The sequence below is a fragment of the Lepidochelys olivacea genome (genome assembly GCF_965140295.1).
Source record: "Lepidochelys olivacea isolate rLepOli2 genome assembly, chromosome: 4".
Lineage (NCBI taxonomy): Eukaryota > Metazoa > Chordata > Testudines > Cheloniidae > Lepidochelys > Lepidochelys olivacea.
In genome coordinates, this window is record NC_140414.1 from 91,897,904 (window position 1) to 91,914,486 (window position 16,583).

The 16,583-nt window shown below is 43.6% G+C and overlaps 1 protein-coding gene across 6 annotated transcripts in view; it reads right to left on the reverse strand.

Annotated features, from left to right (window-relative positions):
* MICU3 (mitochondrial calcium uptake family member 3) overlaps positions 1 to 16,583 on the reverse strand; it is a 151,481-nt gene that overhangs the window by 51,118 nt on the left and 83,780 nt on the right. For all 6 annotated transcript variants that reach the window (XM_084625409.1, XM_084625411.1, XM_084625410.1 and 3 more), the window contains one exon: positions 11,613 to 11,695. In XM_084625409.1, coding sequence (XP_084481535.1) covers positions 11,613 to 11,695 — 83 coding nt within the window. The remainder of the gene's footprint in view (positions 1 to 11,612; positions 11,696 to 16,583) is intronic.

Genomic DNA, 16,583 nt, shown 5'->3' on the forward strand with positions numbered 1-16,583 from the left:
GAGTTATCTGGTCATTCTATCGGGTCTATTCTATTGACAAGCTGTCAGTGTTGCAATGCTACTGTGCCCCAAGACTAAGGAGCAGGAATGAAACTCTCAATCTTAACCAGCAGTGGCCAAAGTAGCAACACAAATCCCTCAATCTTTTGAGCAACAGAAAAAGAATCACCTCTATACTATTCTCTGTTTTGACAGCCTGCAAAACAAGCATCTGAGATAAAAAATCAGATCTGGATCCCTTGTGTAGTAGCACAATTAATCTTAAGGAAAATGTGTCATATGTTCCTATGGTCACAGGGTATAATAAATTAATGTAATTAATTTCATCACCTGAATACGTAAATCAAGAAAATAGATCACTTATCATTAACTACTTAGCAGTGATGGTTCCTGAAGAGTGAAATAGTATGAATTTTCCATTTAAATCTGTATTAACTTCCAACTTCCACCACAATATAGAGCCAAAAATCATAGTAAAAGAAGAATCAAATCTGTTTATAATCAGACCTCTTAAAAAGGATTAGCATAATACCCATGCATAGTTATCTAAATCATTTATATACTATGTCAATCATATGTTAGATACAGTCAACTGCAAAACATAGATTAATGTAATATTACATTTGAGAATTTACAGGCTATACAGCCAAGAAATATGGAAGTGTTCCTATGGCAACGTTAACTAGTCCATGTTGCACATTTAAGATATGTAGTATTTTGGTTTACTATTTACACTGATTAAATATATACATTCATTTTCAGAAAACTATATGTACAATTTAGACAAGTTAATGTTGCTCTGAAAATCTTAATGTATATTTATTGGACCTACATGGGAAATAATTTTCCCGTCCCATGAGAATTTGAGATTTCAAAACATTGTCTTATTCCAAATTCAGATGAAAAGTCAAAATTTTAATTTTCACAAACTGATAACCTGTCTTTATTATAACACAATCTATCTAACAAATAACTCATTTGCTTATATAATGGTTGAAATACCACATACTTGGCACTCATATACTACACACTGCATAATTCAAGTAATTATACAGTTAAACTGACTTGTATAAAGTGTAATAAACCGTACTATTAGTGTGATATCATGGTTTTCAGCACTTTTAAAACAGTTTATAGTATGTCATATACAGGGCCCAATTATGCACAAGATTTGCATTGCATCTCTCAAAAATTTGTAATATTTTATGCCGTATAGGTGCTGTTGAGATGTCGGCTGTCATGTTTCTCCGTACACAAAGCACAATACACATTCTAAATTTAGATAATTTATTTTTTCAGATCAAGGAAAACGCCAGAGCCAGATTTGTATATGCAGTCCAGATTCTACTCATTGCTTGAGTAGCACAAAAGAGCCACATCCTGACTGCAAGTGGCTAATTGAGAATTCCTCCAGGGGAGGGAAGGACAGAGGTCTCACCTGGTACAATATTGATGGAGTGACTACTGAAATCTAACTTCTCCCCATCATCTGACTATGTCAGAACTTTGCTACACTTTGCCAATTCTCAGCTGGGTTATGCGTGCATAAGGTTCATAGCCAGTTTACATCAGTTAAAGTCTAAAGCTTAACCAATGCCGGGGCTGGAGCCACTATTTCTTGAGAATCAGAGAGTTAAAACTGACTCCCTGATGGCCCACAGGAGGGGAGATGCAGATCTTGGCACCGAGAAGAATCTAGCCCATAAAGTCCCCATAAGAAGGAAACAGAGACAAAGGCCAAAAGTGGAAGAACTTAGCGCAATACACAATGTGTTAGCATTCTACTGTTCAAAGACGACATCTCAGAAGCCAATTAATTAAATAAAATTTATTCCAAACTGTTGCTAGAATAAACAGCACTTTTGAATCTTGGAAAATGATTCTTCAGCAGGGGAACTCTGTCTGCAAGAGACAACAGCAACTGAATTCCTTTATTTACAGTAGTACCTCAAAGATACGGAGACCAGAGTTACGAACGGACCAGTCAACTGGACACCACGTGAAATCAGAAGTAACAAATCAGGGAGCAGCAAAGAAAAAAAAAAAAGCAAATACTGTACTGTGCCTGTATTGCATCTTAAAGGCTGTATTACATCTGGGCTGCCTGTCCCCACCCCCACGCACAGGGCAGCCACTTACAGCAAGACACTGGGGCTGCCAGCCTATGGCAGCTGGAGCCAGCAGAGCAGGAGCAGGGCTGGGGTCTGCGCTGCTTTCACCCCCCCGCCTCGCCAGGAGGGGAATGCACTGTTTTTACTTCTCTCCCCTGGCTGGAAGTGGGACGGGCTGTTTTCACACACACACAAACAGCCCTGCCAGGAGAAGGACAAGCTTGCAAACTCATGCCTGTGCCGAGTAGGGAGCTCAGCTGCTGTTGAAGCCTGGGCTGGAGTGTCGGCTGCTGGATCTGGAGACCAAACTGTGCTTTGTTCAGAGCTACGAACATTTCAGAGTTACGGACAACTTCCATTCCCGAGGTGTCCATAATACTAAGGCTCTATTGTAGTATAACAGTGAAGGTGCAACAAAAATCAATATTTTACATATCCCTACCAATGTGCTTCACAGATGACAGATTGTTTTAGCCCTTATATCCATTACACTTTGGCTTCTTAGCTGAGACTAGCACAGATTATGCCAGTTATTATGGTGGAGGTTTTGCCTGCTATAAATTACAGGGAGACAATGAAGGCCCTCATTCTGTAATACACTATGCACAGGCACGCCATATGGGAACAGATTTCAGAGTAACAGCCGTGTTAGTCTGTATTCTCAAAAAGAAAAGGAGGACTTGTGGCACCTTAGAAACTAACAAATTTATTTGAGCATAAGCTTTCGTGAGCTACAGCTCACTTCATCGGATGCATTCAGTGGAAAATACAGTGGGGAGATTTATATACATAGAGAAAATGAAACAATGGAGCAGGATCCTGTTGCATTCATTACCTAAGACCTGGGTGAACTTCTGGAAACTGACCTTTTGTGCAGAAAAAGAGCTATGGGATACAAATGAGAAGAATACTGAATGTGAATGAATCTGGGAGCACTATCTTAGGAACATTGTTTGAAACAAGATAATAGGACTGAACATTGAAAACAATGCAAAAAAGATCTCCAGCAGTAAGGGGACAAAATCCTTCTGTTCTCTGACCTCAGCCCTATGACATAAGCAAAGAAAAAAAGCTAACACATCTGAGGAATTAGTTTTTAAAAAAATTATTGAAGCCAGGGTGCTGTATCCAGAAAAGTTAAGGGTGATATAAATCTTCTCTTGGCATATTTCGAAGTTCTCTCTGCAACTAAATCTGACAAAGGGTTAATTTGCCCTATATTACAGTTCAGAAAGCCATTTTATTTGTAAAGCTTATACGGTTACTTTTGTTATTAGCTTTACTTTCAACTTTGCAGTATTTGAATTTTGTTTAATGGAAAGGTACTGTGGAAAAGTTTAAAAGGGGTCAAGTGGTCATCTATCTGACCTGTGGCCAAATTCAGCCCTGGTGCAAATAGGTGCAGTGCCACTGCATCAATGAAGTTGCATTTAGAAATACAGAAATGTAGGATTGCAAGGAACTATCTAGTCCAGCCTGCTGTGCTAAGGCAGGACCAAGTATACCTATACCATCCCCAACACGTGTTTGCCTACCCTTTTTTAAAAAACCTCCAGTGATGGGGATTCCACAACCTCCCTTTGAATCCTATTCCAGTGCTTAATTATCCTTATAGTTAGAAAGTTTTTCCTAATATCTCACCTAAATTTCCCTTGCAGCAGATTATGCTCATTACTTCTTCTCTTACATTCAGTGGACATGAAGAACAACTGATCACCATCCTCTTTGTAACAACCCTTTACATGTATGAAAACTTATCAGGTCCTCCACGCAGTCTTCTTTTCCCAATATTAACCATGCCCAGTGGTTTTTTAAAGCTTTCCTCACAGGTCAGGTTTTCTAAACCTTTTTCATTTTTATAGCTCTCCTCTCGACTTTCTCCAGTGTGTATCTTTCTTAAAGTGTGGCACCAAAATCTGGACACAGTACTCCAGTTGAAGCCTCACCAGTGAGGAGTAGAGCAGGTCAATTACCTCACATATTTTACATACAACACTACTGCTAATACACCCCATAATGGTATTAGCCTTTTTAGCAACTGCATCAGATTGTTGACTTACTCAGTTTGTCGTTCACTATCACGAAGGCTCCATGTTGGTCACGGAGGTAGCGGAAGTCACAGATTCCATGACTTTCCGCAACCTCCGTGACTTCTGCACCGGCCAGTGTGGCTGGCCCTGGGGCCAGCTGCTCAGGTGGCTCTGGGGACAGACATACTGGCCGCTCCTGGAGCAGCTCTCCAGTCAGCCACTCAGGCAGCCCTGCTGCCAGCCGCACCGGCCACTGCTTGAGTGGCCCCAGGGCCAGCTGCACCAGCCGCTGTTTGGGCGGCCCCAGGCAGCTGGCCCAGGGACTACCCAAGCAGTGGTCCCAAGAGCAGCTGCTGCTTGGTGGCCCCTGGCAGCAGTCCCAGGGCAGCTGGAGCAGCTGCTGCTCGGCGGCTGCTGGCAGCTGGCGCCACTGGCCCTGGCCCCCCGCTCCCCGAGCAGCGGGCCAGGAATTTTTGTTTATTGCCCATGACCTGTCCATGATTTTTACTAAAAATACCCATGACTAAATTGTAGCCTTAACTATAACCCCCAGATACTTTTCACCAGTACTACTGCAAGGTCAGTTATTCTTCATTTTGTATTTGTGCATTTGATTTTTCCTTCCTAAGTGAAGTACTTTGCACTTATCTTTATTGAATTTTATCTTGTTGATTTCAGATCAAGTCTCTAATTCATCAAAGTTGTTTTGAATTCTCATTCAGTCATCCGAAGTGCTAGTACCCCTTCCCAGCTTGGTGTCATCTGCAAACTTTATAAGCATACTCTATTCTCCTCTATCCAATTCATTAATGAAAGTACTAAATAGGGACCCAGGAGAGACTCCTGTGAAACCCCACCAGATAAGTCCTCCTAGTCTGACAGCAAAACATTGATAACTACTCTTAAATACATTGTTTCAACCAATTTTGCATCCACCTTAAAGTAATTTAATCTAGATGAAATTTCCCTAGTTTGCTTATGAGAATATCATGTGGGACTGTATCAAATACTTTACTAAAGTCAAAGTACAACATGTTTGTGCCTTCACCCCTACACACTAGGTCAGTAATCCTGTCGAAGGAAAATAGGTTGGTCTTGCATGATTTATTTTTGACAAATTCATGTTGGCTATTACTTATCACCCGATTACCCTCTAGGTGCTTACAAATTGATTAATAATTTGTTCCAGTATCTTTCCAAGTATCAAAGTTAAGTTCACTAGTCTTTAATTCCCCAGGTCCTCTTTGTTCCCCTTTTTAAAGACAGGTACCTCTTGGACCTCACCCATCCTCCATGAGTTTTCAGAGATAATTGCTAATGGTTCTGAGACGGCTTCAGATAGTTCCTTAAGCCCCTAGAGTGAATTTCATTAGGCTTGGCTGCCTTAACTTGTTTACAGGCTGAATTAGGCATTTAATCTTTTCATTATATTTTTGATATTACAGATTTCTTCTTAATAGGCAGCAGATATAAAACAAACAAAAGGAAGTATTTCCTCACACAACACACAGGCAACCTGTGGAATTCTTTGCCAGAGGATGTTGTAAAGGCCAAGTCTATGACAGGGTTCAAAAATGAATTAGACAAATTCATGGAGGAGAGGCCCATCAATGGTTATTAGGCAGGATGGACAGGGATGGTGTCCCTACCCTCTGTTTGCCAGAAACTGGCAATGCACCACAGGGCATGGGTCACTTGATGGCTACCTGTTCTGTTCATTCCCTCTGGGGCACCTGGCATTGCCCACTGTTGGAAGACAGGATACTGGGCAAGATGGACCTCTGGACTGACCCAGTATGGCCGTTCTTATGTTCTTGTGGTTACTTTACGTAAGACCAAGATGGAACCAGACTCCTGGCATGCAAAATTAAAAAGGTCATACAGAAGTTTTTAAACTAACGGCTAAAAAAAAAAGCTAAAAGGTGTGGACGAGTATGTGGTTTGGATAGAGACATCCCTGAGAGCAGGATTTAGAAAAGGGGATACTCTATATCCTAGAAAGAGCGAAGATCAGACAAAGAGCAGACAAAAAGCATACAAAGTCCTGAAAGAAACTGAAGAGAAACAAACTGTCAAACAAAAAAAGAGTCCCATTCATTTACATCACAAGAAGGCAGACAACTAAATATTGACAAATTTTATAAGTGCTTGTTTACAAATACTAGAAGTCTAAATAAGATGGGTACTTGAGTGCCTGGAACTAAATGAAGATATTGATGTAATAAGCATCACAGAAACTTGGTGGAACAACGATAATTAAGGTTAAGATTTTGTCAGGGTTATTTTTAGTAAAAGTCAGGGACAGGTCACAGGATCCCCCCACTGCCTAGGGCAGCTGAAAGCTGCAGGAGCCACTACCACTCACAGTGGCTCAGAGATCCAGGTCCTCTGCTGCCCAAAAGCTCTGGGGGCCCTCCACCGCCCGCGGCAGCTCCAGAGCTCAGAGCTCCAGATCCCAGAGCTCCAGATCCCTCTGCTGCCTGCAGCAGCTGAAAGCTGCAGGGGCTGCTGCCACTCACAGTGGCTCAGAGCTCCGGGACCCCTGCTTCCCATGGTGGCTGAGAGCTCTGGGAGACCCCTGCCACTTGCAGCGTCTCGGAGCTTCAAGATTGGTGGCTTGGAGCTCTGCCAGCTGGGGCTGAGAGCTCTGGGTCCCCCTGCCACCCATGGTGGCTGGGAGCTTCAGATCCCCCCACTACCCGCGGCAGCTGCGAGCTGCATGGTCTCCTTGCCAGTTGTTGCAGCTCAGAGCTCCAGGTTCCTCCGCAGAGGGGTGGTAGCTGCAGGGGCCCCCACCACTTATGGCGGCTCAGATCTCCAGAGCTCCTGCCGGCTGACAGCTCCAGCCCCGCCGCCCTAGGGCTGAGGTGGAAAATATCATGGAGGTCACAGAAGTCATGGATGCCATGACTTTGATGACATAATCTTAGCCTTAATGATAGTCAGTGGGACATAGTATTACCAGGGTACAAAATATAAAGGAATGAGAGAGTAGGTCATGCTGGTGGGGAAGTAGCACTATATGTGAAAGAAAGCAAGAGTCAAATATTAAATGAATCAAACAGTACAACAGAATCTCTATAGATAGAAATTCCATGCTTGAATAATAAGATTATAGCAGTAAGAATATACAGGTTGAACCTCTCTAGTCCGGCACCCTCTGGACCTTAGTGCTGAACCAGAGAATTTGCCGAGCCATGAAAGGTCAATGCAGACTTCCAGCGGGTCTCCATAGGCGTGGGAAGTAGGGGTGTGGGGGGTGCTGCAGCACCCCCAGGCTTTGCATCCAGCATGGCCCCCCGCCCAGGGGCTCCGATGCCGGCCCCAGGTCCCAGCCACCAGCCCCTCGCCCGGGGTCCCAGCCGCCGGCCCCAGGTCCTCCCCCTCTCTTCCGGAGCTTGAACACCGTGAATCAGCTGTTTGCAGCGCTTCGGAAGCACTGCGAGGGAGGAGGTGGAGTTGGTAAGCGCGGGGCCACTGGCACACAGTGGCAAGGGGGAGGGGAGCAAAAGGGGGAGGCTTGGCGCCAGTAGATGCTCCGCTCCCGCTAATCTTTCCCCATGGGTGTTCCAGCCCCAGAACACCCATGGAGTCGGTGCCTATGCCAGACCATGGATATTGCCAGACCAGGGAGTGCCGGACTAGAGAGGTTCAGCCTGTACTACAGACCACTTGACCAGGATGGTGACACGGTGGCTCTGAAATACTCAGAGATTAGAAAAAAGGAGTACTTGTGGCACCTTAGAGACTAACCAATTTATTTGAACATAAGCTTTCGTGAGCTACAGCTCACTTCATCGGAATGCATCCTTTTCTTTTTGCAAATACAGACTAACACGGCTGCTACTCTGAAACCTGTCAGAGATTAGAAAGGCTACAGAAAACAGAAAACTTAATAATAATGAGGGATTTCAATTATCTCCATATTGACTGAGTACATGTCACCTAAGGATGGGATGCGGAAATAAAATTTCTCAACATCATTCATGACTGTTTCTTGGAACAACTACTCCTGGAACCTACAAAGGGAGAGGGAATTCTTGATTTAGTCCTAAGTGAAGCACAGGATCTGTTCCAAGAGGTGTATACAGCTGAACCGCTCAGTAATAGTGACCATAATGTAATTAAATTTAATATCATTGTAGGGGAGAAAATACTGAAAAAACCCACCACAGTAGCTGTTAACTTCAATAAGGGGAACCATATAAAAATGAGGAAGCCAGTTAAATGTGAATTAAAAGGAAGAGTCACAAGACTGAAATGCCTGCAAGCTGCATGGAAACTATTTTAAAAAACAGTAATAGAGGCTCAAATTAAATGTGTACCTCAAATAAAAATAAAACAGTGAGAGGGCCACAGAAATGCCACCTTGGCTGGAGAAAGTAAAAAGAGACAGTTAGAGACAAAAAGACATCCTTTATAAAATCAGAACTCAAATCCTACTTAGGAAAATAGAAAAGAACATAAACTCTGGCAAGCCAAGTGTAAAATATACAATAAGGTAGAGGAAAAAAGCCAAAAACCAAAAAACCAATCCGAAGAGCAACTAGCCAAAGACATAAAAACTAGCAGCACATTTTTTTAAAGTACATCTGAAGGAATAAACCTGCCAAACTATCAGGGGGGTACTGGATGATCCAAGTGCTAAAGGAGCACTCAAGGAAGACAAGGCTGATGTAGAGAAGCTAAATTAATTCTTTGCATCACTCTTCACTGCAGAGGATCTGGGGGTGATTCCCACATATGAGCCATTCTTTTTAGGTGACAAATCTGAGGAACTGTCCCAGACTGATGTGTCAGTAGAGGTAGTTTTGGAATAAACTGATAAATTAAACAGCAATAAGTCACCAGGACTAGAAGGTATTCACCCAATAGTTCTGGACTTCATTCAAACAATAAAATACAACTAAATAGATAAAATTCACCTTTGGGCTAAACTACAGATTGAAAAATATTTATTTAGATTTGTAAAATAACAAAGGTACACCTCTCTCAGTTCAGGGCAACTACACCTGTAATCTCACCCTGTGGTCCAGCAAGGGCAAGTATTCACAGGCTTCCGGCTCCCCAGCCATCAACTCTCTTGGGCAGAGACACGTGCATCTCTCAAACTTGACCAGGGTATTTCCAGGCTGCACAGTTTCCTGCCTACACTGGCAATTCCCCACCAATGCAGATTGCCTCAGCAGGCCTGCTTTCTCTTCTCCTCAGTCTATAAACAGCGTAATTAGCCACAGTTAAGTTACAATACAACTCTTTTTAAGCAAGCACATTTAGTAGTAAAGTAAAAAATCATTTCAGAGAAAATATATTAAAACAATAAAATCAACAACAACACCCTACATGCATGCTAATAAGCTTAACAGAGATCACCCCTAGTTGGTGTCAGTCCTTCCAACCCTTCTCCAAGTATTGGGGCCCTTCTCTTGGACAGAAGGTCCTGTCTGTTTTCCGGAACATAACGAAGCCCCCGAGTCAGCTTAAACTCAGGTTAATTATCTAAAGTCCTTCCTTTGACTTTGGCCTCTGGAGAATCCACTTTGAACTAGCAGGGGCAGCGAGTAATATGGGCCCATGGTACCCATGCTCCAGCAATATTCAGGGCCGAGGGGCCTGGCTCCACCAATGTATGGGGCCGGGTTTCTCCCCCGGCCCTACCTGCTGCCCCCTGTGCGCCTCCCCTGAAGGTCCCCTGCCCCCCGCCTGATGCCCCCATGCGTCTCCCCTGGACCCCACAGCATCCCTGCCTCAAGCGGGCGGCTGTCCCCGGCAGCTATGCGCTGCGCTCCACTCTGCCAACTCCTGGCACCAACTCCCGCCGCAGGGTCCTAGTGCCCCCCCATCCACTAGTGTCAGGGCAGGCTGACCCTGCCCTTCCGCCTTAGACGGACAGACCCTTTCCTTTTCCGGTGGGACCATCCACCAGCACAGCCCCCCCCCCACCTGCAGTCACCGCTCCTGCCCCACACTGGGCAAGGGGCAGCCCCATTCCCTACCCCCAGTGAGGCTACAGTGAGGGGCAGCAGCAGGGGAGGAGGCGCACACGCACCTACCACACCCACCACAGCAGAGGTGAGGGGGCTTCCTGGATCTGACAGGGGCTCTAGGAGCACGTGCAGGGACAGTGGTGTCAGATGAATGTGCTGCCAGGAGTGGAGAAGGGGCCCCTCCCTCGGAGATCGCTGCTGCCAGTGCGGGGGAGGGCTGGAGGGCGTCCTCCTCTCTGGCCCCAGCCCGGAGAAGCCTGCCTGCACCCCAAACTCCTCATACCTGCCCCACCCCAGAGCCCGCACCCCCAAGCCAGAGCCCGCACCCCTCTGCACCCCAACCCTCTGCCCCAGCCCTGAGCCCCCTCCTGCACCGTGAACCCCTCATCCCCAGCCCCACCCTGCAGCCCTCCCCTCAGCACCCCAACCCTCTGCCCGAGCCCCTCCCATACCCCAAACCCCTCACATTTTTACATTATTTTAAAACATATATATTGGCTTACAAGGCAGGTGTGTGCACGCGCGCGCGCGTGTGTGTGTGTGGGGGGCTTGGACCCGTTTGGGCACTACCAAAAATTATACAAACCTGCTGCCTGCTGGATGTGTTACATCCTGAATGAGTACCCAATCACACTCCACTGTTCTTAGTTCCTTGAGGGCTGTAGTTACTCTCCCGCATGGAATTACATACAATCCCTGGCCCACAATGATACACGCAATACAGTAAGAGCTCCCCAAGATATTGCAGGAAATTGTCATATCTGTCACAACACCTAATCCAAAAGCTCTAGGTGCCCTGCCATTATTTAAAAGTACAAATTATTCAGACTCCAGTCAGCCTTGCCACCATCATCATCCAGGTGTAATAAAACTATTAAGGGCCCAATTCAGCAAATCACTTTAGCATGTGCTTCACTGTAAGCCTGCATTTGAAATCAATATGATTTACACAACATTGTATCGCTTTGATGAAATGGGACCTTAATGATATGATGGGGTTAAGCAGCACAGCAATATCTCAATTCCACCTCAGAGCCTCTCCAAATGGTCCCCAAAATAGACTAGCTTTGTAGCATGTCATGAAAGTTAACAGATTCAGGTTATTCTGGACCAAGTGGGGAAATAAACAAAGGCAAGAGGCCACCTGGAGAACATCCTGCCACAAGCTCTCTCATTGTTATACCAAAGTGTGCCTAGCTCAAGTAACTGCTGACCACAGCTGTGGCAATATTAGCCCAAAAGGAATTTTATTTGAGAAATTTATTAACAACAACAAAAACAGTAGACGGGAAATGGGAATTCAACTTCAAAGCACAGCATGCAGTACATCTATGCACCATTATAAATAGTTGACATTTACAGTTACCTACCATTTTATGCAATCTCTCATTGTCATACAGAATTTAAACATAAAAATAGAATGATAGCAAGATTATGTCAAAATACTCAGAAACTGATCAAAGAGCAATATCTAATATACATACCACCAAGAACTCCTTTTTGTCGACCATCTCATTGCCATCAGTATCAAACATGTTGAAAGCTATTTTAAAACCTGCATGAGGCTCTGCCAGAAAAAGAATACAATTGTCAATTATTTGCAAAAAGTGATGATAAAAGTTTAACCTTTATGAATATAAACTGAATATTTTAGATCAGATCCTCAACTAGTGTATATCAGTATATTTGTGCATATAAACAGTGTATAACTGACTTACAGCAGCTAGGGATCTCACCTTATACATTTGTTTCACTTTCAACATTTCAGAAGCTTAATGCAAACCTCAAAGTTCATAGATTGAAAAAAAAAAGAAAAGAAAGAAAAAGGGTAAAACATCTTGGAGCAGTGGTGGTTTGGTATTGAGGAGGGAGAAGCAATCACACATGGCTATTACCTGTTGTCACCTCCTAGGGGAAGGGCCAATGTTCCTCCCAGTGTCATTGTGGAAATTGAGGCAAAACCCATTCCGTGGGTGGGTGGCGAGGGGCGGGGAGGTTATGTGCTTACAGTATTAGAAGATTTAAGAAAAATATTTTTACAATACTGCTTAATTGAAGTGAGCATCCGTTGTGGCACTGAAGTCCAAAGAGCGATTCTGAAAAGATATATATCTGATTCCACACTTCTGATCTGCAAATTATGTTGATTGGAATGTCAGATAAATAGAGACTACCATATTGCTGGCACAATGCACCTTAATTCAGAGCCAGATTTCCTCAGCAAAAATACACACAGCCAATACATTTGTACAACTTTTGCTAGGAAAGGCATGACCCATCAAAATTAGTTAATAAGCCCCCCACAAAATTATAAGATTTTTGCAATGATGAAATATCATCCAAATTTTAACTTAAAAACTTCTTACCATTCAGTTTTATAAAAACTGGCTTCTACTATCCAGGAACAAGAACTTGCTAAGGACAATACAAGAAACAACATACTGACCAAGGTGAAATCCCTGAACAGCGTTAGGTGAGAAGTGACGGTCCTAAAGACAACCTTATCTTTGTGAAAGAGAGTAAACAGGCTATCTTTTAAAATACCCTACAAATCACTCATTGCTGTCTTTAAAAGCTTTGGAAACAGCCAGAAGAAATGACATCTTAAAAGAATACAGATAAAGACTAGTAAAGATTAAACAATAGAATTCAAAAGCCAGGCTATATTAGAAGCTTATGCAATAAACCTTTTAAAAATCTAGCAATATCGAAGTAAGCAAACAATTTAGTATCCTGTGAATTATGGCAAAAAGAACAAACGGGGCAACCAAATGAAATTTAAGATATCACTCACAGAACAGATTTAACAAGGAAATAGATTTAGAGGATACAAGGAAAAGGGAAATAGGGACTAGGCAACTAACAGAATCTCAAGACAAGGAATAACCAAGAGCTGTAAAGCCTTCTTCTGTTTAGCACTGTATTACTTATGTTAGGTAAATAAAAGGTGACAAACATGCACTCTCCCCCATCCCACTGAGCTCTATTATATTTCAAAAGCCTGGCAATTAAATACAAGGGGACACATTCACCCTATGTATAACTCCACTGACTTTTATAAGACTTAATGTCTCACCTGAGGACAAAGTATCAAATGACTTGGAAATAATACTAAGAGGCTAATAGAACATTTTGGTATACCAAAGTACCAGTAATTTATTAACCAGAGGTTTCAGAGTAGCAGCCGTGTTAGTCTGTATTCGCAAAAAGAAAAGGAGGACTTGTGGCACCTTAGAGACTAACAAATTTATTTGAGCATAAGCTTTCGTGAGGGAAAGGGAAGAAGGAGGATCCTGGGAACTACAGGCCAGTAAGCCTCACCTCAGTCCCCGGAAAAATCATGGGGCAGGTACTCAAGGAATCAATTCTGAAGCACTTAGAGGAGCTTATAGATCAGGAACAGTCAGCATGGATTCACCAAGGGACAGTCATGCCTGACTAATCTAATTGCCTTCTATGACAAGATAACTGGGTCTGTGGATGAAGGGAAAGCAGTGGACGTGTTGTTCCTTGACTTTAGCAAAGCTTTTGACAAGGTCTCCCACGGTATTCTTGCCAGCAAGTTAAAGAAGTATGGGCTGGATGAATGGACTATAAGGTGGATAGAAAGCTGGCTAGATTGTCGGGCTCAACGGGTAGTGATCAATGGCTCCATGTCTAGTTGGCAGCCGGTATCAAGTGGAGTACCCCAAGGGTCGGTCCTCGGGCCAGTTTTGTTCAATATCTTCATAAATGATCTGGAGGATGGTGTGGATTGCACCCTCAGCAAGTTTGCAGATGACACTAAACTAGGAGGAGAGGTAGATACGCTGGAGGGTAGGGATAGGATACAGAGGGACCTAGACAAATTGGAGGATTGGGCCAAAAGAAATCTGATGAGGTTCAACAAGGACAAGTGCAGAGTCCTGCACTTAGGACGGAAGAATCCCATGCACCGCTACAGACTAGGGACCGAATGGCTAGGCAGCAGTTCTGCAGAAAAGGACCTAGGGGTTACAGTGGACGAGAAGCTGGATATGAGTCAATAGTGTGCCCTTGTTGCCAAGAAGGCCACTGGCATTTTGGGCTGTATAAGTAGGGGCATTGCCAGCAGATTGAGGGACGAGATCGTTCCCCTCTATTCGACATTGGTGAGGCCTCATCTGGAGTACTGTGTCCAGTTTTGGGCCCCACATTACAATAAGGATGTGGAAAAATTGGAGAGAGTCCAGCGGAGGACAACAAAAATGATTAGGGGACTAGAACACATGAGTTATGAGGAGAGGCTGAGGGAACTGGGGATGTTTAGTCTACGGAAGAGAAGAATTAGGGGAGGTTTGATAGCTGCTTTCAACTACCTGAAAGGGAGTTCCAAAGAGGATGGCTCTACACTGTTCTCAGTGGTAGCAGATGACAGAACAAGGAGTAATGGTCTCAAGTTGCAGTGGGGGAGATTTAGGTTGGATATTAGGAAAAACTTTTTCACTAGGAGCGTGGTGAAACACTGGAATGCGTTACCTAGGGAGGTGGTGGAATCTCCTTCCTTAGAAGTTTTTAAAGTCAGGCTTGACAAAGCCCTGGCTGGGATGATTTAATTGGGGATCGATCCTGCTTTGAGCAGGGGGTTGGACTAGATGACCTCCTGAGGTCCCTTCCCACCCTGATATTCTATGATTCTATGAGCTACAGCTCACTTCATCGGATGCATTCAGCTGTAGCTCACAAAAGCTTATGCTCAAATAAATTTGTTAGTCTCTAAGGTGCCACAAGTCCTCCTTTTCTTTTTATTAACCAGAGAGGCTCAGAGAATTATGAATACCATTTCCTTTCAACTTCTAAATGCCAAGGCAGCACTAGAGAAAAAATGATGACTAAGATGTTAAATGAATCCTTCAGAGAATTTTCCAATATGATTTTCCTTTTAAAATATCAAATGACATTTTTATTAAAGTGACTGGCCAAAAGTTTGGGTAGAAAAAAAATAGATCTCCCACTGATTAAAGAGATGCTGCTATGTGCCCTTGGTCAGGTCTTAATGCTACCAACTAAAACAATCCATACTCATGTTCCCTGATATTGACAAGAGGAACAGTTGACAAGCCGATTCTATGATTTAAAGCACAGTCCTATGGCCATATATTCCATGTCTCTAAAAGGTATGCAATGTTTGCATTTACTCCACATGTACACCATTATTCTAGTAGGTCCTTTTGAGCACTTGGAAGGAAAAGTTGAAAACCCAGTCATATTAGCCTGAACTCCAAAGCTTATTACATTATTCAATTTAGTAATAATTTCTTGCCTTTACTTGTGGCCCTATGCAATGATGGACCAAAGCCCGCTTCTTACTCTGCCATAGTTACATAAAAATGGCATCAGCTGATAACCTCAGTTGTTTGGATTTCGAAAATTCCAGTTTAACGTCTAACATTCGGACAATTGAACTATTTTGTCCTTCAGTCAAAAAATGGGTAAGGCACCTCCCACTTCACTTCTTACCTATAATAAAGAATCTCATTTTTGGTCAGACATTAGTCCATTTTATGGATATTATTTGTAATGGAAAAAAAATTCAGCCAAAATATTCTAGAGCAAGGGTAGTCAACAGGGGGACTGTGGGAAAAATCCAGATCACTAGAGGCTTTTGACCAGACCACAAAGCTCTGGGGGAGCTGTGAGCAGTTAGTGTGTGTGTGGGGTGTAGTGCAGGCAGAGGAGTGACTGGCTGTGTTCTGGTGGGCTTGGAGGAGCTGGCTGCTGGGGCTGACTCATAACTGGGGGGCAAGTGCTGCCCTGCCCTCCCTAAATGGAGCCCCGCCAGGTACGCCGGAGCTTAGAGCTTCAGCCCCTGCTGGGAAGCGCTGGGGCTTCAGTCCCTGCCGGGCACACTAGGGTTCGGGTCTTCAGTGCCCCCGCCGAGTTACAAGTCAGTGCCAGGCGCCTGTCGGGCCGCTGCTGTCTGCACTGGGTGCCTTCCAGGGCTACATTTAGGGAGGTCTGTGATCATAGAAAAAGGGTTCCTCAGCAAATAGTACCTCAGGCAGTCCATAGACCACTTCACTGCCACGACCTCTTTCTCAATGATGGATACAACTTTCTCCCTGGAGAACAGCTTTTAGCTTATGTAGAGTATGGGGTTTTCTTCTCCCTTAACTTCTTATGAAAGAAGAGCCTCTAGCTCTACATCTGAGGTATCAGTTTCTCATATAAACCTCTTTGAAAAGTCTGGATTAAAAAGAACTGGGTTCTGACACATACAATCCTGTGTATATGATTCCATGCTTACACTTGAGAATTCTTGCATGAAATGCCCAAATAAATGAAGCACTGTTGTGGTTCTTGTGTTTGATTTTTAAATTCCAATAGATGACAGTTTTAAAAGCCTATTATTTGAAGTTAACAAAACTTCTAAAACTAGTTCGTAAATCTTTAATTTACAAATCTAAAATCTCAAACAATTGTGTTAGTTATGGAAA